The sequence below is a fragment of the Falco biarmicus genome, chromosome 5 (genome assembly GCF_023638135.1).
Source record: "Falco biarmicus isolate bFalBia1 chromosome 5, bFalBia1.pri, whole genome shotgun sequence".
NCBI classification, from domain to species: domain Eukaryota; kingdom Metazoa; phylum Chordata; class Aves; order Falconiformes; family Falconidae; genus Falco; species Falco biarmicus.
The window spans coordinates 70,943,823-70,969,213 of NC_079292.1; the positions used below are offsets into that span (position 1 = coordinate 70,943,823).

General features: G+C 41.3%; 1 protein-coding gene across 3 annotated transcripts in view; it reads left to right on the top strand.

The window, feature by feature from the left end:
• The first annotated feature begins 1,018 nt into the window (after positions 1–1,018).
• The window catches only part of DERA (deoxyribose-phosphate aldolase), a 57,321-nt gene continuing 32,948 nt past the window's right edge, over positions 1,019–25,391 (top strand). For 2 of the 3 annotated variants that reach the window (XM_056341613.1, XM_056341615.1), the window contains exons 1-5: positions 10,340–10,397; positions 11,059–11,156; positions 14,611–14,758; positions 16,459–16,554; positions 18,479–18,613. In XM_056341613.1, coding sequence (XP_056197588.1) covers positions 10,355–10,397; positions 11,059–11,156; positions 14,611–14,758; positions 16,459–16,554; positions 18,479–18,613 — 520 coding nt within the window. In that variant the 5' untranslated portion in view covers positions 10,340–10,354. Of the gene's footprint in view, positions 1,186–10,339; positions 10,398–11,058; positions 11,157–14,610; positions 14,759–16,458; positions 16,555–18,478; positions 18,614–25,391 lie in introns of those variants that run through there. The other variant, XM_056341614.1, reaches the window with a different exon arrangement.

The window sequence follows — 25,391 nt, forward strand, 5'->3', positions numbered from 1 at the left end:
ATACTCAAAACCCAACTAGACAGTGGCCCTAGGGAACCTACTGAAGCTGAACCTGCTTGAGCAGGTGGTTGGATGCAGGTGGTTGACAGGGGTCTCCTCCAGCCTCAGCTGCTGGGCAGGGGGAAGTAAAAAGGAAAACAAACCATGACTCATGGTATCATTCTTTCTTAGTGCAATAGTAGTGTTAAGCATGTTATTTCTCTGACTTCATTCCAAAATTAGTTTTGCAGTTATTTGCATTTTTCTAAAAAGAAGCAACTTGCATCTGATTTATAGCTAATTGTTTCAGCCTTATCTTTAATTCCATTAAGGCTTGTGAGGGCTCAAAATCTAGTGCTTCAACCTGGAAGCTGTTCATTTTACAAGCTGGAGGATGTGCTTAATCCAAGAAACACGTAGATTGCCCCATGGTGATGCTTCTTGCAGGCTGTGGCCTTTGAGCTGTGTTTCGGTTAGGGTGTGCAACATTTCAGTTGGAGATGTCTGGAATGACGTCCTCTGATTTCAGAACCGTGACCCTTGGCTGCTTTATGTGATGCTGTTGTGTTTGTGGTTTCTTTGCTAGTACTGAGCAAATAGGGCTAAAATTGCAAGTTACTTCATCTAAATGAGAATATTAACAAGGTTTAATACATTTTTCACATGTGTTTCTGTCATTACAACTCGGTAACAAAGCAAGGGCTGTGAAGCTATTGGTGGCTTTGTTACCAGTCTTTGATTTTGTAGGTGTTACTAGAAATTTACCAGGTTAGTAAGTTCATTAGAAATTCACAAGGTTAGTCAGTTCCCAGAGCCCACAGTGTACTGTGACACCAGTTTCTACTTGAAGATTCAACCCGAAGAAACCTGGAGTTGTCTGGGCTCGTTACCGAGATGGCAGCTCAGGTGCCGCGGACGGCTGACGGACCGGCGTGCCCTAGGGGCTGCCGTGGCGGCGGGCCCCGCGCTCACCCCGCGGAGGGCCGGGCCGGGCCTGGGCTGCCTCAGCGCCGGCAGCGCGGGTGCGGTGGGCTCGGTGCGGGCGCGGTGGCGGCGTGGCAGCACCGTGCTCCCGCGGAGACTGGCCGCCGCCGCTTCCTGTCCGTGCGGGGCGGGACCGGTGAGGCCGAAGTCTCCCGGGCTGCGGGAGCGGGGAGCCGCCGGCAGCGCGGGCCATGGCGGGCCGAAACCCCGGCACCGAGCTGGGTAAGGGGCAGCGGCCTGCGGGCCGGGCCGGGGCCGTGCCCGCTGGGGCGTCCCCGCCGGGCGGGGGCCGTGGAGGTGTGTCCGGCCGCGGCTCCACCGGTGGGAGCTCTTGGCTGCGGAGCCGTGGCGGGGTGAGGGGCTCCGGAGGCGGCAGACTGGGCGCCGCGGCCCGGGCAGGGCCGCCCGCCCGCCCCGGGAACGGGGCTCACGGTGCCGGTGAGCGCCGGGCGGGCGAGGTGGCGGGGGCCTGCGGGCTGCGGGCTGGTGTCTGCCCGCGCCCCCGCCGCGCTGCTGCAAAACCTTCTCTTTCTGAAAAGCCGAAGTCGGAACGTGCTTGCGATTCCCTAGATCCTTTGACAGATGCCGTGGATACGAACGGGGGGCTGCGGGAGGCCTGTTCGCCCTTGCTACGCCCGGTGAAAAGGGCTCGGCGGGGAAGGCGCGGGCAGGGCGCCGCGCTGGCGGGTGGCTGGGCCCGGTGCCCTCTGTGTACCTGTCTGCTTCTTGCTGAACAAATCTCCCCCCGCTTTCCCCCCAAGAGGCTGAGAACACTTATTAGTTGGGTTCTGATCTGCAAACTCAGGGTTTTACTTTTCCTTATTGTTCTCCCTGTCGCTTGCTCTCTGAAAACTGATAAGGATTTTCCAGGTATTTACAGGTGGTCTGCAGACCTGAAAGGTGGTTGTGCCTCAGGTACGACAGAGGGCAGCCGAGAAAGGTTTTTTTTTTTTTCTGCTATTTCCCGGCTGGAGCCCTCCATCTGCTGATTGCTGGGGTGGGAAGGAGTAAGGGCTACAGCTTTCTGACTTCTCCACCCAGTGAGACCCAGCTGCAGTGATGGAATGAATCAAGGTGGTGAGCCTTCCCACAGCCTGCCTTCAGCATATGATAATTTGGTCAATATGAGTAGATGGACAATTGCCTGGCGAGGTACAGGCATGGCATCATGGAAGGTGAGAAATAAAGGACAGCTGGTGCGGAACAGGGAGATCTCAAAGTTAGCACGAGAGGAGTTCAGGAGGCCACGCTGCACAGAGTCACGTGGCTGTGCTCCGGTCTCTAGCACAAGCACAGGCTTTGGGCAGAGCTAACATGCAGTTTAAATGATTAGCATGTGGATAACTGAAAGCCAAGTGCATTTTCATTCACTGAAGTCATTGACATGTAGTTCCTGAAAGTGAGCTGTCTCATTGCTCTGTAACGTGCTTATTTGTGGGTTGCTTGCAGAGACAGGTGAGTTTCACCTGTAATCATCTCAACACCCTCTTTTTGCTGAAAGAAACGTGTTAATAACAGTGGCAAAACTTCAATGTCTGTTTGAAAAAAAGCTAGCTCAGAGATTTGCAGATGTGGTCCAGTTACTTTAAACTAGGTGCATGCTGTGCCTTTTCTTAGTGTAAATTTATCCTTACAATTAATTGTCAGTATGTGTGGAGAGTCCAGAATGTGAAGTCAGTTCAGTTCTTATCAGTCATCCCCCGACAGACAGGCATATATGTAGTAAAGAAGGCTGTGCTGCCAAGTGGGAAACTATTGGGAGAGATGGGCGACAACAGTAACATTTGGCTGGATCTTACTGTGACAACTGTAGTCGTACTGTGACAACTGTAGTCGAGGGAAAATTACTCAATGTGCAGCTGACCAATGCAACATAATCATTGCTTTTTTTGCAGCCACTAAAATAATCTGAGTACATTCCAAATATTTAATGTAACTCTGTCTTCTGTAAGTAGCTGTCCCCTGCCCAAGAGGCAGAGTCAATTAATGCTCAAGATTATTAACGGAGAGCACAGAGGGATGGATGTCTTCAGGGCTGCACCATATGGCCTCTTCCAGCTGCAACTGATTTACCTGGAAAGGCCACTGCCCTCAGCTTATCTGCAGGTACTTGTTGCCATCCCTTCCCAGTGATCTTTGTGTGAATCCATTGCGGTCAAAATGAGCTGGGTTGGATGTGCAGGACAGACATAGTAGGGAAATGGTGCAGCCATGACCATGTTTATATTAAGCAGCATACCCACTGTGGCTGTTTCTAACAGCTGCCTTATGCTGACTGCTTTAAAGAGAGAATTAAACTCCCTGCCATTCACTCTCCCACTAAATGCACATCTGAACTATGTGAAGTGCTATATTTAAGTTGCAGTATCTTATTTAATGCTGTGTCTTGGCTGATAGCAGTACTCAAAAAGGACATGTTAAACCCTTGCCTTTATCTTTCATGGTTGCTAAGGGTACACACTGCTTCTGTCACTTAGGCCCTTTGGCTTTTGAAGGTTTTGCCAGCTTGTGCCAGCAGCTTTAACAATAAATCAAATGATTTGCCCTGTATGTCACAGAGCATTCTGTAGGCTTATAGTTTTCTAACAGGGACACCTAGTGGTAAAATATCTTTTACTTAAAAATGTTTTCAGTCCTTTTCTCTTGTCTGCTGTTTCTATACTTGCTGCCCCGTGTCATTATTTAAGCAGTAAATTTCTGATGCAGCTGTTAGGGAGCATCTCTTTGTTTATCAATGACAAGCCAATCTTTTCTCAAATTGTGGTATATAATGCTTTCCCATGTGTTTGGGGTTTTTTTGTAAAATAAATACACTTTTGTAAAAGCCCTTAATTCATCCTTTCTTTCTTTCTTTCTTCCTATCGCTGTTCCTTAGTAGAAGAACAAGGTGTTTACTTGTAGTAAAGAACAGGTACATGTAACAGAGATTAAAAAGACACTGATTTATGCGAACTATCAGAGGGTCACTAGTCTTAATACAGTGATATGTTTGTCATCAGAGAATCATCTAAAGAAGGGAGATAAGGAATTTTGTAAGTTTGTCATTCTGCAGGGACTGTTGGTGAGATCATTCTTGGTACTTGGGTTCACCACGATGCCTGCAGGGCCTGAAAAGAGTCTGCCTCTCCTGTTCTGCTTCCAAGGACACTGGAGTATAATGGAACAGATGCTTTATGTTTTGTCACATTTCAGGAAAACATCAGATGCAACTTTTTAATGCAGTTCACAACAAAATAGTGAAACACATCAATGAACATCTGTTTTATAGTGTGAGCTAGTAGCATGCTCCTTTGGTTTAACTGTGGGGATGCAGACATCTGCCACATGGATTTTGGGTTCTGTGCAGATGGAGTCTTGATGCAACAGCTTCAGAATTCATGGAGAAAGACAGACAGTCGGTAACCTTGAGCAGAGGTAGAAGATGGCAAGTAGGATGTTTAAAGCCAAGCAGATAATACAGCTTGTTTGCATGGAGCCTGAACTTGTGCCTGGATACAAGTCTTTCTTCAGGCCACTCAGAAGGTAAATGGGAAGGGGGAATGGCCTGAACAGTAACAAAGGTCATGTGGCAAAACAACAGCAAAGCTGATTGCCAGTCACATAGTTACATCATATATTGTATTAGTAAAAGGGTAAATCATGCCTGACCAGTCTAATTGACTTCCATAGTAAAATGACTGGATGTGGTGGCAAGGGGAGAGCAGTGGATGCCATTTACATCCACTTGCAAGGCTTTTGACACTCTGTTTTGCAATATTTTGTATCCAAGTTGGGATGTTTGGATGGGTGGATACCAAAATGTTAAAAACCTGGTTGGATGGTTGGGCAGAGAAGGTGATGGTTAATAGGTCACACTCTATTTTGCGGCTGGTACCACGTAGGGTAGTGCAGGGGTCTAGCTTGGGATACATCCTGTGTAAAATTTTTTTCAATGACCTGGAAGAGGCAATGAACTGCTTGCTCATAAAGTTTGCAGATGAGACTAAATTAGCCAGGTCATTTAGAGGGACCCAAACTGGCTGGGGAAATGGGTCAACAGGAGCCCAGTGTTATTGAGCAGGGTGGAAGGCAGAGCGGGGAAGATGAGCCCCGGCAGCAGAAACGGCCAGCAACCCCCCAGGCTGGACCAGTGGGGACATGGCCAGTAGCTCGTGGGACTGCTCAGCACTTGCTACGCCATATCTGGAAGACAGTGTCCAGTTTTGTTGCCCCCATTAGAAGAAAGAGATTGATAAACTGCCACAAGTTCAGCAGAGGGCCACCAAGATAGTCCAGGGGCTGGAGCACCTGCCCTGTGAGGAGACGCGGAGGGACCTGGGCTGGTTCAGTCTGCGAAAACAATGCTTTCAGGGGTCCTAACAGCAGCCTGCTCATCCCTGCGGGGAGTATATCAAGAAAGTAGAGCCAGGCTCATCATAGGTTTGCATCATGGGATGAAGCAAAACAGCAGGCTTGTCCTGAGACAGAGAAGTTCATAATGGATAAAAGAAAAAACTTCACGCAGGACAGTCAGGTGGTAGGGCAGGTTGTTATAAAGGCTGTGCAGTCTCCATCCTTGGGGACACTCTGAACTCAACTGAAAAAAGCCCTCACTCAGCAGCTTGGCCTGAGCTCAGAGCTGAACCCTGCTTTGCACAGGAGCTTGGACAAAAGACTTTCAGAGATCTTCCAACTCAAATTATTCTGTGACTACCTGTGTGTGTGTCTATGTATGTATATGTGTGTATATATATATTCTGAGTAAAGAATAATTAGTTGCAGTTGTTTTGAGAAGTATGTTCTTGAATTCTAAAAAAAAAATAAATGAGTAATCCATCTGTGTTGCTTAGTCCCTCTAGTTGAAGGGCCAGAAATACATTCATTATGTTTCAATTGATATTTTTAATTAGAGTTGGTATTTCTGAGTCATTTACATGTGAGAGCTAGCCTGTTGGTAAGTGGCATTTAGAGAATGAAGTGTTGTGTCCCTTTTCAAGACAGCATAGTTCTGTTCTAATATATTAATAGCTGCTTTTAGCCTGTACCATAGCGGTTTCTTCCCTGTTCCTTTCTAACACCTTTTGAATCTGCTGGATAATTTAATCAAATTTAAAGGACAGTTAGACGTTTTCGAAATAAGTCAGTCACTGGGTGGAGTGGCCAAATTAGTCCCTCTGTTGAGGGAAAGACAGGCACAGCTCGGCAATTACATGACTTTACATCTTTTTCGGGCTTTATGCGAGTGACAACCTCCTGTTTAACTCCATAGCTGTAAGAAGCATAACAAGACAGCTGGGTTATTGGGGTGAGGAGAGTTCTCTGGAGCCAGAGAAGAAGAGAGGGAACAGCAGAAGACTTGGACCTGCAGGAAATCAAGCTGCTGTTGTTCTGCTGCTCGCTTTCTAAGGAAAGGCTTGGCAGTGGTTTTCAAAGTGCTTTGGAGGATACCACGATCCACTTCATGTGATCCATGGTCAGCATTGTGTGATTTTACTACTGCCACAAGCTAGCAGAGCTGATTTCTAGTTCAGCACTCACATCTTGGTGTCCTGCTTTGAGTATATGAATGCTGATGACTTAGAGACTGAACTTCTTTTGTAGAAGGAGGACCCATTTGAAAATAAAATAGGTCCGTAGCAAGAGTCACTAGGGAAAAATAGCTACAGCTTCTGTCCCAAAGAAACAGAATAACCCACAGACCTCTGAACAGCTTACGTGGTAAGGTAACGGGAACAAAACCTGCTCCTGAAGCATTTTCCCTCTCCTTGGTGTCTTTGCTCAGCTATGCATGGCCGGCTGGGGTCAGCCTGTGTCCAGCTGAATACCTCATTCCTCCACTAAAGGTTCAGGGCATGTTTCACTTGCTTCTCCAGAAATAACAGCTGTCATCATTTCCCTTACCCATTTTTATCATGTGTTCATGGTAGGAGCAGGAGCACACATGCTGTTTCTGGCACAGAGGAGGAAATAACCAGTTGGAGGGGGCAGCTTCTTTTGGGGACAGTGCTGTCTTAAAATGCTTGTGAAACTACAGCCTCAGGCATTCTTGAGCTTTCTGTTTTACCATCTGAAGGGATGCCATCTACGCCTTTTTTTTTTTTTTTTTTTTTAAGTTTCTGAAAGCTTAGTCTGCTTTATGAGGAATGTGTTAGGTGTCTTAGATATTTATGTAATTATACTAATGAAGTGGGTTTATTTATTGTTTTCTGAGGAAATGCTTGGTATTTTTGGATTCGTGCTCTTCAAAGTGAGGAGATGAATTTCCTGTTAAGATTTTGAATATGATTTTTTTCAAATGTCTTCAGAGAAAAAAAGTAAACTTCAAGAGTGATTACAGAATATTGGCTAATTAGCTATAGTGTAACTGCTTTAATTACTTTTATCCCTGAAGCCACATGACTGTGCAGATGACTAGCAGATGACTTATTTAAAAAAAAAAAAAAAGATGTGTTCACACTGCAAGGTTAATGAGCCTAATTAAATATAGTTTTCCTTAGCCAGATTCTAAATCATAAAGCTTGGGGGAGTGGGGGAGGGGGAGAATCCGAAGGCAGTCAGTTCTATTTCAAATAATTATTTTATCCTCATTTTTAATGAAAAAAAAAAAAAAAAGCTGGAATTGCGAGTGATTTTTCTGAATAGAGCCTTACATTTAACGATTTGGTGAGACCTCACACTACAAACTTTGAAAGTCTATTTAGAGACAATTATACTGAGACATATTTGTTTTCACTTGCCCACTGCTTTAATTAATGGAGAAGTGGGCTTGAATAAAAGGTCTGTGTTAGATAGAAGTCTCCATCTGCTGCTGCATATTACCAGAACCTTTGTCCTTCCTTGCCATGCGTTGTTTTTACTACACCATTTTATTTCCTTTAGGAAGCTTCATAATGTCTCATGTTAAGTTGTACAGACAGGATGGAGTTCTGATGGTTTTTTAAGACTTTTTTAAAAAATTTTTCTGCCTGTGCTGTGCGCAGTGGTTTGATATCCCACATTCAAAAAAATACTTGGAGATCCCAGTTCTTTGCTCTTCCAAGGATACTTGTGTGTCAGGCACAAATGTTAGAAATTATACCTTACTGAATTGACATGTGTCAGCTACCTTCATGAGTAGTCTTGAGTTATTGAAAACAGAAAGTAAAATGTGCTACGCAAAGAAAAGGGCCTAAGACAATGAATTTAATCGTATTTGCAAAGAACACGTAGTTGACTATTGCTGATCACCCGATACATGGTAAGTGTCCCAGGTGCCTTTGGGCAAAGCAACAGCAGTAGCTTATTTCATTTCTACTGTTTTTCCCCATCTCTTCTCCCATTGATCACAAATTTATTTTTTCCTTTTTTTTTTTTTCTTCCTTTCTCCAAATGGTTTTGTACTTGACTATTTCCTTCAAGCTAATCTAGTGTGCAGTGGTCTATCTCCTGAAAAGTTTACTCAGACTACGAGAAGCTATGCTCAAAAGTCAGGTGGGGGCAGGTACAATAGCTGTATGTATGTTTCTACCGAAGTCCAACACAAGATGAATCAGGCTGGATCCTCTCCAAATAATAAGTAATGAAGAGTTAACCTGTTCGTGGGGGAAGTTTCTGTTCTGTCACTTCAATTTTCACCTGAAACCTGAATTTTCCATATCTAACAGACTAGACACTATCTTCATATTCTTCCAAACTTTTCATCTGAAACCTAAATTTTCCATATCTAGCAGATTAGACATGATCTTCATATTCTTCTAGACTTGTCTATAGAAGGCTGTAGTTTTTTATAAATTTTATAAATGAATTATTTAGTTGGATTTCTTTATTGTCTTTCATAATGTAGAAAGAACAGGTTAGAGCAACTGAAGTGATCCTTATTAGAGAGCGAGAAGCTGAGTTCCTTATTTAAACTGCTTGCTTTGATTTTTATCACACTTTTCAAGGGGGCTGAAAGGTCACTATGCACCCAGTAGGGTTCAAAAGTTACCTTGATAAATTGAATTATGATTAAATGATTCTGCCTGAGCACTTGGTGCATAGTAGGAGAATCACAATACAGCGTCGGTGTTTCCTTTATTTATTTTTTTATTTATTCGTATTTTCCTTCCCTGTGGACTTTGTCAAATATTGCCTATAGTGGTCTCATGGAAAGTGATGTATGTTTTGCTGATCACGAAGCAGCTTTGACCTCAGAGCAACTGCAGAGGATGTAGAGGTTCGCTAGCTTTTATTTCAGCTCTCTGTGTTTGTATGGTTTGCATTTATCAATATCCAAAAAGAATCAAAGTTCTAGCCAAAGGTTTTATTGCAATAGCTTTTCTCATCTGCTTTCTACATGTCAGTTGAGCTTTTTGCTTTTGGGGCAGAATGGATAAACCTGTGGCTTTGGAAGTGGAAAGAAGTAAGGAGGGTTCGTCGTTCAGCTGGTTTGCAGCTTTGCAAGCTCCTCTTTTTATTTGTCACCATACAGTCAGACTGATGCTAAATTTTTAAAGAAATCTTTAAATTGCTTAGGATTCCTTTGAAATTCCTTCTTTGATTTACTTTTTCTGCTTTTGGCTAACATTTTGACCTTGCAGGTACCACTCATTTAATTACTTGTATGTGGTAATAGGAAAGGTGACTTACTATGTTCAGTACAAGATTTTCTTCAGCTGTTTCATGCCTTTGTCCTGCATTTCCACTGAGTCATCTTTACCCTAAATTGGTTTTTCCAGAGCTTTCTGTAAGTCTAATTAGCAAAGCAAGTTTGTATTTACGCATACTTTAGCTAGTACATTAGTTCTGAACTTTTTGTGGCTATTTGAAATAGGAAGAAAAATATTTGAGGATAAGATTTCTGTACAAAATTAGTAATTTTGACTATTGGATTTTTTAAAAAGTTTTAAATGTTTTTTAATCAATGTGCTCAAGTGAAATGTAAGTTTAATACAGTAGTGAAGACTTGTAGAGATGAAATGCTCTTAATTTATTAAGTCCCCTGGAATTACTATCTCTTAGTATCTAAGCCCATTGTCCATATGCTGACCTTAACTGTTGATGATATTTGATGATTGATGGTGGTGATTTACTGATGATTGGTAACTAATGATTGTTGATGCTGTTTTCAGAGTGTTTTCATGGATTGCTTATATGATTAGTATTTAGAAGAATTATTTATGTATTGGGATATGAGAGATTTTGAAGACGTTGGTTTATCATGCTAAGCAGAAAATTTAGATTCTGGAGCCTGAACCCTTAGTTCTCCTTTATCAGTCAGTTGCCCTTTATTAAGTAGTGTCCAACTTTTGGTGCTTCTGTTTTTAAACAGTTTCATTATTTTAGTACATGTTGAGCATCTGCTTGTCTTTAGGTTTAGTTATTGTTTATGGATACCGAAAGTCATTGAAATTGTGAGCCAGGCTGTTTGCAGTGGGCACCTGAAAGAATTTACATGTTGAAGCTGTTGCCCTGTGTCCTCCCGGGTGCTTGGCAAGGTGAGCACTTCTCAAGGCAGGCACACATCTGGGCAGCTTCCAGGGAGGTATGCTGACCAGGAATTCAGTGGTTTTGGAAACCTGCAGTTAGTCAGGCCCTAGTAGCAAATTCAGTACCATTAGCTCTAGACAATAACAGCCCAAATGCTTTGTTATGCAGCGGTCTGTCCAGATGTTTTGGTGACCATGTGGGGTACAGTTCCTGTAAACAAAGGATCACACACACACAAAATGTTGTATCCTGGGTGCCAGCAGACAAACAAAGGACTGAATAAATGTTACCATATTCTGGAATCAAGAGTTAAGTCAGTAATGGCACAAGGCTGTTCTGCAGGGTTTTTTTACATGCGACATGTATGATAAACTTCATAGCCCAGGACTGGCGACATAGTGTCTCTCGCCAGCAGTAATTTAATTCAGTTGTAAGACAAACAAAACATGCTGTGTGAAACATCCAGTTCACAGACCATACCATAACAGAAGCTAATGCTATTGTCTTATTTTGTACTGTTGATAAGTATGCAAGTCCTTAAAAGGACATGAAAGCACAATATGGTATTCCGAAGTTCCAAACCAAGTTACAACTTTCTTCTGAAGTCCCACACCATATACTAAAAGAACACAGAAAAAATATTTTTTTTTTTTTCCTTTTCCACCCCAGAACTTGGCTGGATCTCAAAAGTGCATGTGAATCGACCTGCAGTTGTGAGGCATGCAGAACAAATTAAAAAATGGAGAACTGTGAAAGGTAATTGGCAAGTAAGTGCTCTTTTTATGCATTCTGTTCCTGTATTTTTAAAGCAGTCACTCTTCCTCTCCTGGCTGCAATATTGAATTTTTTTCAAGATACATGTAAACTTAAAAGATGTGGTTGTCCATGTCTTATTTTAATAATTTGTATTTGATGATGATGGGATGGAATAACGTGATGCATTTATCCAAACAAGTTAAAAACCTTATAACTCATGAGTGGCAAAACCGCAAATGAATTTAAGTCATCTTTATTCATGAGTGGATTAAATTGTATATTACTATCCCACCACATTTATTCTGTTTTGAAGACAGTCTTCTCTGCATGCTGCCTTCTTATTTTTTAATTTTAAAGCTGTAAGGGATCATGGTCCCTGTCAAGTTTGACCTATCTGGATGATTTTTCTTTACTTAAATATCCCCAACACGTGTAATGTCTTTGCTCAACTAGTTCTTACCTAAAACTCCAAAATCCTGGCTGGCTATGGCATTCAGGGGAAGAAAGGGGAAAAAACCCCCAACAAAACCAGAAGGAAAAAAAAAAAAGAACGAACCCACTGATGTTAAGGTGACTGACTTCTCAACTTCTGAGATAAGGCTAATGATCGGTTATTGTCCATCCATCTTAGTAGAAAATAGGTTCACATAACCTTCGCTAAAGCCAGTGGTGCAAATGAACTTTTCTACGAGGGTGACTTGTATGCATTGAATGCATATGTTTAGAGTATCTCAGCAGTTACCTTCAGGCTCTGCTGTTTAGTGCCCCCCGGCACAATTGACAGATACTGGCCTGGTGTGAATTTTGGTTTCTCCAGTTTGTATATGAGAATCGTAATGCAAAGTCATCAGGTTAACAGCGTGAACTAATGCATTCTGCAAAGCAGAGCAGGTGAGGCATGGCCATGTGCAGGGGCAGGACGGGAAGCACTGAGAGGGGAATGACGAGCAGAGCTGGCCGCAGGGTGCCGCGGGTGCTTTAGCAATGTTCACCCAAGAGCGAGGGTTGAGAAATGCCATGCAGCAGACCCGGAGCTCCCAGTGAGCTCTCAGCCATGGGGCTGTAACCGGTGTCCAAAGGACAAATTGATTCTTCGTTCACCCAACAGCTGTTCTGCAAGCAAATGTGTGTGATTCCCCTCCTATACACACTCAACAAGTCATTTACTTGCAACAGTAACTGAATGCCTGGAAGTAGGAGGAAGGAGACAATGAAGGATCAGTCTTAACAGCGCTATGTAATAGAACAAAGCAAGAATAAATGAATTATACTTAATTCTTACAAAAATATGTTCAAAATAGTTGGCATCCTCAGTTTAGCATGTCGGGGAGCCATTCTGGGCTGGCTGGCTGAAGTTGCGTTTGCAATGAGCACAGATTTTGTGGGTGACAATTTGAAGATAATTGGATGTAGTTGCAAGATCCTACTGGAAGATGATAGAAAGGAACTTCCTCCTGTTACATGAACCTGAAAGCTTGTGCTTTGAATGTTATGATTAAATAAAAAATGGACATAAACTGAGGGAAGTTAGACACACGCTCCGCATTTCTCAAGTTTCTTATGCATGAGAAGTCACTTGATACCAAGTTTAGCAGTCCAGTGGCTTTGGGTTGGGAAACAGTGTCAGTGAGAAAATCCAGAGGATATTCCATAACCCTGGCTATCTTCAGATACTGCAGGTGCAGTAATGTAAAAATTAAGTCTTCTGATTTGACCAAAGTTACTGTATAAGAAGCAAAGACCTAGAGAGGCACAGGCTTTCCTTCTTTTACAAAGAATGATTGGGAAGAAAGGGATTTAGTGTCACTCGTTCAACATCGCTGTAGGACAAATGTTTAATTAGTACTAACATTTCTCCACTCCTCTGTGTAGCAACACCAGTAGTGAGCTACTCAAGTAAGGTTTTACTTTGAAGAATGCCAAAATAATCTCTCCTGTGTTTGAACACTGTCATTGCTGGATAGTCGTGTGCTGTTTATTTCACTGAGGTGATTTTGAACCTTTGCATGTTTGAATGTAAGTAGCACCACAGATACAAATTTTGAAACCCATTTCCCAAAATACACATCTGAAAAACCCTTTTTTTAAAAAAAATGAAGTTGGTACCAGTTCTTGGAACTCCCTGACAACATCTGGCTTGATGACTTTATGATTCATGTCATAAGAGATGAGACAAAAATTCCCTCAAACAAAGGATAAAAAAATCCAAGTAAAAGAAACTTAAAACCATTTAAAGTGAAAAACCCTTTCAAAGTATTATAGGGTGAGAGTAGAAATTGGTTAGAAACAAACAGTCAAGCTTAGACTAACAGAGGTCAGTTCATTACTCCATTCAGTCACCCCAGAGCACCTTTCAGTGTAACATTTAATGCAAGTTCAGAAAGGAGTCTTCTATCAGCAAAATGTGAAAGGTTTGTAGGCTGGCCAGACACTTAAGATTTGCAGAGTAGTGCCTCCATGCAGAAGCAGGTTTTGCTGCCTATAGTGACAAATCGTGTCGCAGGACAGAGCAGTCAGAGAGGGGCTTTATGGACTCAAATGGACTTTGCTGTTGCAAGCTCTGCCCTGGTTGAACAAGTGCCCACTAAGAGATGTCAGCTTTTAGTGAAGCCGTCACTGTAAATAAGAATTTGCTGGAAGATCTTACACAAATATTTCGAAGTAATGTCTTAAGCTCAATTTTTGTTAAGTAAAAAAGCTCAAGATTTTTTTAGTTGTGCTTCTGTTCCATTCTCTGATTAGTAAGTCTTTTAAAGTTCTGTAGCATTCTCATCTATGCAGTGCTTTAGCCTAGTCACTTAGCTTTTGCTTTTGTCTTTTGCACTGAATTATTACAGATGTTTTTTATTCCACGTTCACACGGAAGTAGAAACATCTGGAGTCTAGACCCTATGCATTAAAAGGTCTGGGTTCTTACCCCCCACTGATTCCATGTGCAAATTACTGATGTGTAGAGTCATCCGGTTACTGGCAATTGCAAACCTGTGCTCCTCTTACAGCATTTGTATAATTTCTCATGCATACAAGCCTTAAAGATACAGACTTACTGTATAGAATGGAGCATATTATAACAGTGAGGTTCCTCGCATAGGTGGTGTTTTTATCTTTGTCTTACAGAATGAAATTTGAAACAAAATGCTTTTTGTTTGGGTCAAAATTGTTCTGATTCTTACAGTGTGCCATTTCGTAGTTAGCTTTTTCACCAAAAATTGGAACTTGATCCTTTGATTCTGAGAGAGTGGACTTTTGATTCCAAATCCTTTCTAAAACTGCTCAAGACATGAACAAATATCTGCCAACCCTGTCTGTCATAAATCATTCTTTGCATATCCTTCCTGTTATATCCCATGCGATTCCTCATTCTTAGAGTGAGAGCCAAGCTTCTGATTCCTGCATCTTCTAAGTCAGTTTGGCTTTGGAAGTGTAAACGGAAATACTGTATTCCTTGCTTCACTCTCTTTGTAGGCTGCTTGGCTGCTGAAAGCTGTCACCTGCATAGACCTTACCACTCTTTCAGGCGATGATACTCCTTCAAATGTTCATAGACTGTGTTTTAAAGCAAAGCATCCCATTAGAGAGGATCTGCTGAAAGCCTTGGACATGCATGATAAAGGTACAATAGTTTTTGTTGTGTGTATTTTATAGAGAAAATGTCTACATTTCCTCATTATTTTTTCAGTTTTCAGAAAGGTGTAAAAATGGCCTCTTCCTATAATGGAAACAGTTTTGGTAGGCAGCACTTCAGAACTGATAGTCCTGACAGAACAAACTAGATCCTATACAGTCTAATTCAAAGCAACTGTCTTAAGTTCTAACTGCAAAATATCTATTCCTTTGAGTTAACATAAGAATACAAGGAGAAAAAAAATTCCATTCTTAGTTTGGCAACCAAAGTGAAGCATGGACACAGGGTGACACTGCAAGTTATGATACCTAATGAGCAAATTTGATGTCACAGTTGTATAACCTCAATGTGTGTCTTTTAATAACAATGGACTAAGGTGAAACTAACTGAATATTCTGTTAATCTGCTGATGTCCTTAGTAAACTGGAGAAGGGGGTAGTGTTCGGTGACTCCTTTGGATTTCAGCACTTAGCTGCTGTTTCTGTATGTAACTGCCAAGCTGGCCACTGCCTGTCAGAAAAGATGCATTCCATAGTTCTAATCATGTTATTTTTCCTTCAGAAAACATTGTCTTGTACCTGCTTGTTTCAGTAGTTAAGATAGTATCGTAACAGTCCATTTTTGGATCTTAACATCTTTGCAGCCCAGTCTACTTTTAGGAATCAGCCCTGTAGTGAGCATATGTGGTTGTGTGCTTATCACATATACGTACAGCCCTGCACACACATGGAGTTCCAGCTAAGTCAACAGAGTTGAAGGGGTGGAAGATGGCCCTTAAGAACTAGTGGTAGAACTGTCACTGATGTTACTCAGGCAGGCTCCATAGGAAGTCCCAACATTACACTCCAGACTGAACATAATAAAACTTCAGAGCAAATGGACACAGTCAATATAGCTATCAATAAAACCTCTTTACATCTGAGCAGCATTTCTGATTTTTTCCAGATGTAGTCACTGATGTGTCAGTGATGCCATTTGACTTTTGTCCTGTCACATTGACCTTGTGATGATCTAACAAAAAGAAAATCCCTGCAACGTTTGGGGCATGCTTTTACTATTGAAATATTTCAGTTTTAAATAAGCATTGGTCCAGTGATCGAAGTCATGTGATGTAGAAACAGAGGGGAATCTGGCCTCTGGTTTTAAGTCATACATGTAAAATATCAAAGATTAGTCTTTTATTAAAACTTGGATTTATGGACTCTGTAGACAGTTGAAGTATTAGGTATGAGGTCAGTTACCTAAGACTTTGAGAGAATAGCATTTTAACTAGAAATGCAGTTGGACTGCATTAACATAGACTGCTCATTTGCTGCTGGGCTCAGTCTGGCTCAACAAGTAAGGACAGAGCTTGGCAGTGTGGTTTCTCTAGTAGTAATGCGCTGACTAAGCATGTCTTAACTGCATGCATTGGCATTAAAAAGTGAATCTGTTGATAAAAATCCTGGTGTTTCAACTCCTGCTAATGCAAACTTGCTCCCAGGGTCAGGTGAAGGAACACGAGGTAGGCAACAATATGGAGAATTACCTGAACCATTTGAGCAGTATGACATCCCTATTTAGATGCTTAAGACCCTTGTGACAATGCAGAAATGGGAGGTAAGAACAATGCACATGTGCCCATAATATGGATTGCACTTCAGAAGGTGGAAATCTATATATGAAAAAGTGAACTGTGGCTTTTGCAGGTATTACTGTTGGAGCGGTTTGTGTATATCCCGCAAGAGTCACCGATGCTGTTAATGCCCTAAAAGCTGCAGGTTGTAACATACCTGTAGCTTCAGGTAAGCTTTATTCAAAAATACCCAATTAAATATTTTGATGCTATATAATATGTAGAAAAATCCTGAAGTTTGGACAAGGTTTTGTTTCAGAGAGTAAGGTTAAAAGGTAGCAGGTGGAAGGAAGAAAATGGAGGAGAGGATTTGCTTCTGGTATAGTCTTTTGTTTTCTTTCAACTTCAAGCTTATCAGGAATGTCAAGTCTGTTTTGCTGGAAGATTTTCAAAGAGGTCCTTAAGATATATCACTGTTTTCCTCACCTGAATAGAAGAAATTGAGATAGTGTGCTGGGCAAAATATCAGTAGACGCTAAGCAGATGATGCTACTACTAATAAATACTTCTTCTTCTTCTACTACTACTACTAATCATGCTGAAATAAAAGCTTTAGGAGTTTTGAAATACAAAGTTTTTTCCCTATCAGTTGTTTGGCTTTTAATTATAATTTGATGTCATGGTTTAACCCCAGCCAGCAACTAAGTGCCACACAGCTGCTTGCTCACTCCCCTGCCAGCCAGATGTGGGGGAGAAGAGAATTGGAAGGGTAGAAGTGGGAAAACTCGTGGGTTGAGATAAGGACAGTTTAATAATTGAAATTAGATACCACTACTGCCACTGCTGGTGCTGCTGCTGTAATTAAAAGGGGGGGAAAAAAAAGAGAGAGAAATAAAACCCAAGAAAAAGAAGCAATGCAAATGCAAAATAATCATTCACCACCAACTGACTGATGCCCAGCCAGTCCCTGAGCAGCGACCCCCAGCCAACTTTTCCCCTAGTTTATATTCTGAGCATAATATCATATGGCATGAAGTATCCCTTTGGTCAGTTGGGGTCAGCTGTCCCAGCTGTGGCCCTTCCCAGCCTTTTGTGCCCACTTGCTGGTGGGGCAGCGTGAGAAGCAGAAAAGGCCTTGGCTCTGTGTAAGCAGTGCTCAGCAATAACTAAAACATGCCTTATTAACAATACTGTTTCCAGCACAAATCCAAAACATAGCCCCATATTAGGTACTATGAAGAAACTCTAACCCAGCCAAACCCAGCACATCATGAAGCTGTGTGCAGAGGCAAGGGATATTGCCTGCTGAGCAGCCCACAGGTTCAGGACTTGCACTTACAAATGTAGTAGTGTCAGCTCTTCTCCAGTCACCACACATGACAGACAAGTCCTGAATCTACAATAAGCAAGAAGAATAATTGAAGAATTATGCAGGTTGGAAGGGAGCTCTGGATGACATCTGGGCCAACCTCCTACTCAAAGCAGAGGCTAACTTTGATGCTAGATCTGGTACTTAATGCTAAGGTCCATGTTTTCTGGTGTGCTTTTTTTTGGTGGTGTTGTTTCATTGTTGTGTAGGGGAAAAATTACACATTAAATGCATTTATATGTCAGAGAAATAGAGTATCTCTGACAAAGCCATTATTTTTTCCATTTGCAAAGGTACATTTGGGTTTCGTACTTAAACTTAATCTTCAGTAGACCCCATTGAAAGCAATTTTTACTATATTGTGATTTAGCTGTTAAACATATGACTAGAATTTAACTTGAAATACTACTTAGAATTAGAGAGAATTAAAAATTATGTATTGCTTCATATATGAATTCACTTCTTGTTTGCTCAGTTCTGCTGGATGCCATAGATATTGTGCTTTCTTATATAGGCTGTTTTGGAAAAAATTAAGGTATGTGAAAAGAGACCTTTTCACAAGATGTACTTAGTATCTTGCTGGCCATTGATTTTTAAGGGAAGAACTAGTGCTTCTTGTGAATGAAGTGAGGGTAGGATGAGGTGCCTTTAGGTTTTTTGAATCATGGTAAGGATAAGAAATAAAATAACATTCAAATTCTTTGATGTATTAAAGGTATATGCAGTTTTATGGTCAATTTATAAAACATTTTCTTCCCTCTACCTGCATCCTCCTTTTTGCTAGTGGCTGCTGGGTTTCCATCTGGACAAACTCCTTTAGAAACCAGACTGGCCGAAATAAAGCTAGCTGTGGAATATGGTGCCAGGGAGATTGACATTGTCATTAGCAGGAGTCTGGTGCTGACTGGTCAGTGGGAAGGTAAGCACCCACCCTTTGGCAAGGAACCTAAACCTCTGTATATGCACGTGCAAGCTCTGTCGTCTTTTCCCCAGGTCTCCACATCAGTCATTGAAGAATTTGGTCCCTCTTCCACGGGTGACTGGTAATCTGGGGCACTGAACTAAATAAAAACTATTTAATGAATTTATGACAAATGATTGCATTTCTTTAAAAGGATGATGTTTCAAGTCCTGTCATGCTGGGCATGCAAAATTACTTTGTGTTTTGAAAATTCAGGTCTGTTCCTTCTGTGCCTTTAGAGGATTTTGTTTACAGGATTAAAAAAAACAGCAAGTGAAGTGGAAGTGAATGCCTAATTATTTGAACAGTTTTTTAAAACTCCCAAGGGGTTGCTAATGTAGATGATACCTTGTTAAATATACATGTTTCAATTCTTGACAAAAATATGTATTTTAGTAGTTTTCTTTTTCCTGAAAGTTGAGGGTACAAATTGGCTGTTCATATTATTATTGATGTTCTTGTGTCTGTAGACTACTACTAATTAGTAAGAACAATAATGCTGAAGATGGTTTTTGCTCTAATTGCCTCCTTAATGTACTGTGAATGGTTTGCCTTAAGTGCTGACAATGCTGCTATAACTAATCTCCATGTGAAGGTAAACACATCATTGTCTTGGAATGAGTTTTCCATTTAGTTGTATAATGCAGAAATAAAATCAACATTGTAACAGATCATATTTCCTTATTTTGGTCTTCCTTCAATTAGCAGTTAGCATGAACCAAAACCCCCATGTTTGTGCATCTGTGTCTTCAGGACTGATATCCTGATTTCCACATGCTGTAACTTCTTGACCTCTTTTGTAGTATTTACCATCTCCGTCCTTTTGCTGTTAAATATATGCAGCTTTACAAATGTTTGGCTTCTTGAGGATGGGCGTTGTTGCAGATATGTTTTTCTTTCAGAGTGGCTATTTTAAGTTCAGGTATGGCCTCAGAAATTGCTGCATATAGAGGCTGGGTGACTGAGCAGTTTTAAATAAGACAGAATGATGGATCAAGTTCTGTACCAGCTGGCAGCAAGAGTACATTCACATCTTCCTACGCTGTATCTTTGTTAGGGTCTACACTATGATCTCCCTCTAGGAGATGCGCTCTGCTGAGAGCACGTATTGGTCTTGGATACAAAGTAAGCTGAGTCAGTGATCTGTCACTAAGACTAAAAAAAGACCTCTAAACTGGGCTTGAGCAGCAATTGTGTCTGAAAAAGTCTGTCTTGTAGCAATTTCTGCCATAACTGTGCTTACCATGCTTCAGACTTCATGGTACAAACCACTGTTGAGTGCAAACTGCATAAAGCAGAGATCAGAGAGTTAGTGCATGTAGGCAATTGCAAATGCAGGCTGAGGTTATATTGTCTGGGATTGTGAAGGAGAACTCGGAGAAGAAACACAGCGCTAGCTTCAGAGAGAAAGTTTGTGTCGGTGACCGAAATGGACTGGACATAAATTGTTAGGTTTTTCTGTATGGGGAAATGCATTGAGTTTTGTGATCACAAATTACAGGGAAGTAGTACATAGACATAATGTGATGGATGTAGTATAAAGCTGTTTACTAAATAAGTCAATTAAGGATGACTTTTGATCTGGTATGAATATTCTTTTATCCAGAGCTGAAGTTATGAAGTTATGACAAGGTAGGAAGCCATCTTTTTTTTTTTTTTTTTTTTTTTTTTTTTTCTTGGCAATGGTTAGGTTTTTTACTGAGGGCAGAATTTAAATTATTTCCAAATGTCTGAAAGTTTATTCCTGATCGTGAATCTGTATATGGCACATATTTACATGGTCTTGAAAAGAGCTACCTCAGGAACAGAATTTACTTGCCATACAGATAACGATGATACAGGGTGAAAAATTACAATACTTAACTTGCCCATCCAAAAAAATTACTTCAGTAGGTGATATGGATGTTTTGGTGGAAATCTAGAGCTCTGTCTTACCTCTATTGCAAGCTAAAGAGGATGTCACCTGTGCAAACATACAGGTTTGCGTCTCTGTCTAATGATTAAATGTGATGCACAACAATGTATAAAGTATGTTTAAGAAAGCTAGAAGAAGGGGTGAAGTCTTTTTTAGGCTGGGTCCCTGTATTACATAATATTGAGAAGTGTAGTGCAGTAACTACGCCTGTGTTCGAGGTGCTTCATCAGCTAGAGCTGCCTTGCAGTTATGACAGAACTTCTGCTTATGACACTAATATATTTTTATTGTTATTTTCTCATGTTGCCTGTCTTCACCACTTCAGGAGTTATTGACAAAAATCTGTACATCATAGAGGGCTTTATGTTACCTTTCTTATATTTTTAGCTTTTTTTCTAACCTGTGCAATGCTTGGGATCACCATGATAGAGTAGTGTTGCTTTGTGATTTGTTTCAAAGGCTTGTTTGGTTATTACATATTTTAGTATATGTCCAATTATGTCAAGTTATTCTAAAGCAGTTCTTAAATATTGCTGGAGCTCTTTATAACAATCAGAATGTATCTTCTGGATCTTTATGAAGTAATTCTTAAGATCTTTTTAATAGCACTGAACATGAAAGCAGTTTTATTGGACAGCTAAATTACATTGGGAAATAACATTAAATGAGATCTAAGTTTATGAACTTACATACCTTCTACAACATATTAACTTTTAAAGCAATACTACTTTACAATCGTTTACTCAACCATTGCCCTGTATCACTTGACAAAGTATGGAATAAGCTTAAAAAACACAATATAGATACTGTCTTTAGGCACAGAATGTGATGTCTGTATATAGAGTGATGAAACTGACCAAAAAATTGTTGAAAGAAAACAGATTTATTTATTTTTCTCTTTTTTCCCTATTATCAATGAATACGTTGGAGTTACTGTACCTTCTGAATCTGTCTGGGGTGCTGTAATGTTAATTCTAATTCCACAGCTTTTAGCAACCCCCTGGACATACTACAATGTCAGTGGCTTCAGGGGTATTGTTAACCCATCATTTGCTCTACGTCAGTTGCATTTTCCTACAAGAAAAGGTAAAAACCCAAGTCTATTCTGAGAAATTTGAATGTGGCTGCATCTATGAAATGTATTGGGTATAACCTCGTTATGAACGCTGCCTTTTAATTCTGTTAATATTCAACTGTGAGCTTAGATACTTTGTTCAGGGATCGGGGTGCTCTTTTGAACCACATACTTTATAAACAGCACAGAGAAAGTACACTCCCTGCTCCAGAGACTTGGAAAAGACTCCACATGTTGTTCAGAAATATTATATTGGATTTAACCATTTTCTAGATGTGCAAGCTGACTTGGGATCTCAAAGTCTAGTTGCATGATTTCTGTCTTATATTGGCAGCAGCAGCTCAGTGTCCTGAAGCCAAGCTCTGTTTTCAGTTTCATGTGAATTGCTGGAGCCTGGAGTTGCACATATGTGGCTGAGAGCAGAACTGAAAGAGTCGTGTTGTGCCGATAGCCTTGTGCTTGTCATTTTGTTAACAAACCTGCCATTAACATGCAAGACAGAAGGGACTCCAGCTCATTTTCCAGTTTCCCATCACGATTACCTTCATCTTTTGGTCTAACATAAATCCGAAACATCTTCCCTCCTTGTCTCAGTTTCTGCCCTTAACATCAGTCAATGTGACTGACTAGATAAAAACAGCAAATAAATTGAATTGGAAAAAAAATTAAATGTTTTTATCACCACATTTTTGGAGAAGAGCTGTTTCATAAAAATTTAAGCTGTGATTTTTTTCCCCCTCTTAATATTTTCATTTCCTTTGTAGGAGATATGGATTATCCCCTTTATTTTGTGATTTTTAGGACAAATGTAATACACCAAAGCAAAAGACCATCTAGAAAATCTAGGGCAGATTATAGCCAGCAGTAATTGTCAGGGATCTTTGCTTGAGAAATGTGTAGGGGGAGGAACATTTTTCTTTGGTGCATTTAATAGCTGCTAAAAATCAATGTAATGTACCAAATAGTTACAATTCTAGGAAGACGACAAAAAAGACACCTTCCAACACTGTCATAACAGTGAAATTAAAACCACAGCTGTGATTTTTTTTTTTTTTTTTTTTTTTTTTTTTTGGCTGCACATACATTCTATGTAGGTTGGCTTGCTCAGGCATTTTTGTGGTTTGATTTGGTTTGGTCTTGCCGCCCCACCCCCCCCCCGGGTTTCCTTTAGAATGGATAACTCTTGATTTTCTTTTCCTTATTTTTAGCAGTCAGGACAGTCTCTTACAACCTCCTCATGGTGGTCTTAGCTCACAGCTGAAAATATTCCTGCAGGGTTTTCTGCAATAGAGGTTTTCCCCAAAATCTTTGTGCCACTGCTGCTAACCAGAGAAGCTCTATCTGCTGTGTCAGTTACTGGTGTTCTGCACAGGTCAGATATTCCCTGAACTGCAGTGTCCAGCTGTGCTCCTGCTTGGCTTGATGGAACGGAGTTAAGCGGAGGACTTTTTGGCAGTACAGACTGTCCCAGCAGCAGCTCAGGATCCCTTGAGACACTGAGTGCATTTTCAAGTGTGATAACTTCACCAATACTTTAGACATTTGCCAGGAAGTTTCAGGATAATAAAGTTATTTGTACCTTGAATTAAATCTCACTGAGTACAGCAGCTACTTTTTTTTTATTTTTGAAAGGAGTAGGAGTTATTGCACTTGTTCTGTATCAAAGCGGTTTCTTCTTGCACTGGAACTGGGGTGCACTGGCTAATTTTCTCTGTCCCAGAGGTAGTTGCATTTCTATTTGTGCTTTTACTGTAGGGTTGAGAATGTCCTATGAATGCCAGCTATTGTCTGCGATAATTGGTCTCTGAATAAAGAGCGGTATTTATTACCTACACACCTGCCCTATTAAAGTATGCCCACTTTTCCACCACCTCAGATAACCTGATAGACATGGATGATTGAAGATCCTCAGTTGTTCCTGTCTGTGGGTTGATGCATGCTGTCAGATAGTGACTGTTCAAATGATCTTGGCACTAATTGCATGTAAAAGTACCTTCCAACAATAGGGAGGATGCTGTAGCTGCAGTATTAACTCCAGTGAACAACAGCTATGAGGATATAATTTCTTTTCATGGAAGAAATGTAAATGTACCTAAATGTACATTTTGTTGATTTTATTTTGACATTTTTGGTGGCACATCTTAAAGGTAGAAAAAACTCGAGTCTTTTCATCTTTTTACCGAAACTAGAAGAATATGAAAGCTGCTTTCCCTGGCTTCCCAAAAGCTTCAGGAAAGAGCCACTCCACAGAAAGAGACTGCATTTGGATCTAACACGAGCAGTGTTATCAAATGCACAAGGAAATAGCGCAGGTTCTTTGTATTTCCTTTCTGAGTGTCAATTTGATGTATGTTTCTGGAGTGTCATCAATTGATTAATAAAACATGTTAGACTGCATGCCAGTACTGATTAATTCACGCCTTTGGTACGCGGTAAGAAACAAGGTGAGGCCTGGTGCCTGTAAAGGGACCTAAGTGCACTAGCCAGTTCTCTACTAGTGCGTGTAGTAGGGCTTGGAGGACCCACCCCAGGGATCCCATCTTGGGCTGCCTGGTGTGCTGATGGCACTAATAGGATGCTGCAGCATGACGGATGGAGGGGAGGTCCAGCCGCACCGCAGCTGGCAAACCCTACTGTATGTTTCCAGGTCTGGCTTGAGGACTGAGAGGAAAAGAAAGCTGAAAAAATTTAGTCTTCATGGCCATGTCCTGGACTTTTTTAGCAAGGAAGATTGCTTAAAAGCTGTATTTTAGCTTTCCATAGAAGAACTTTTTGATTATGTGTTGGAAGATTGAGTACGACTTGTGAAAACTACTCTTTTGCAAAGAATCCTGTGTGCTTATTTTGCGTTTTCTTTTTTAAGTTCAAATTCCAGAGGTGGTGGCTGTTACATTGTAAGAGCTGCTTGTCTCTCCACACTGGAGGACTCTTAAACATCACCAAGTGGCCGCTTCTAACAGTTATGTTTCAGTAATTTCTACCTCTTTTAGTCTCCCTATGTTTAAAATTTTATGGGAGCATTGCTGAATTTTGCAAAAAAGGGTGGGAGGATTTCCCTGTGCTCCCCCGTGTTGCGTTACCTGACCAGGTCCATGACTTCTAGCCTTATTCCAGTCCTTACTGAGTCTGTGAAAATATAAAACTGTTAGAAGGTTAAGCATCCCTCTGGCCATGAAACTTCATAAATCCGAAAGCAGGAGTTTGTGAGGGGATGGTCTGCTCTGGACAATGTCCATGAGCAGCCAAATGCTGGCCTGTCCTCCCTGTCCCTGCTTCTCCCTGGCTGCAGCTGATGGGCCAGATGGTTGAGTGGTGGTTTGCTGGGAAGAGGTGAGCTAGGTGGGATGTGTCCTGGTTTGCCTCAGGGACACGCTGACTGCTTGGAGATGAGAGCTAAGGAGAGCTGTAGGTCTGAAGACAGACTGGTAGCAAGGGGCCCTCTGAAGGCGGTGGAGTTCTCTGTGGGGAGGAAGGGATGACTCCGAGGCAGGGTTTGCTTTTTGTTTTCCTAGTGGTGTGAAGATACAGAGATCACGGTCTGCTTTATTGCCATTCTGAAAGGCTTTATGTAAGTCAGTCCTGCCATCTGTGTCAGTGCAAGCAGCAGCGCTTGTGTGTATAAAAGTGTCTCGTGACAAACCTCCATCCTGAGCTCCCGCTGGCTTCCTCAGCAAGCAAGGGTCTAGCTCTGCCCTTGGAGCTGTAGGTCCACAGCATGGTGGACAGATGTTGTCCTGCTGGCCCTG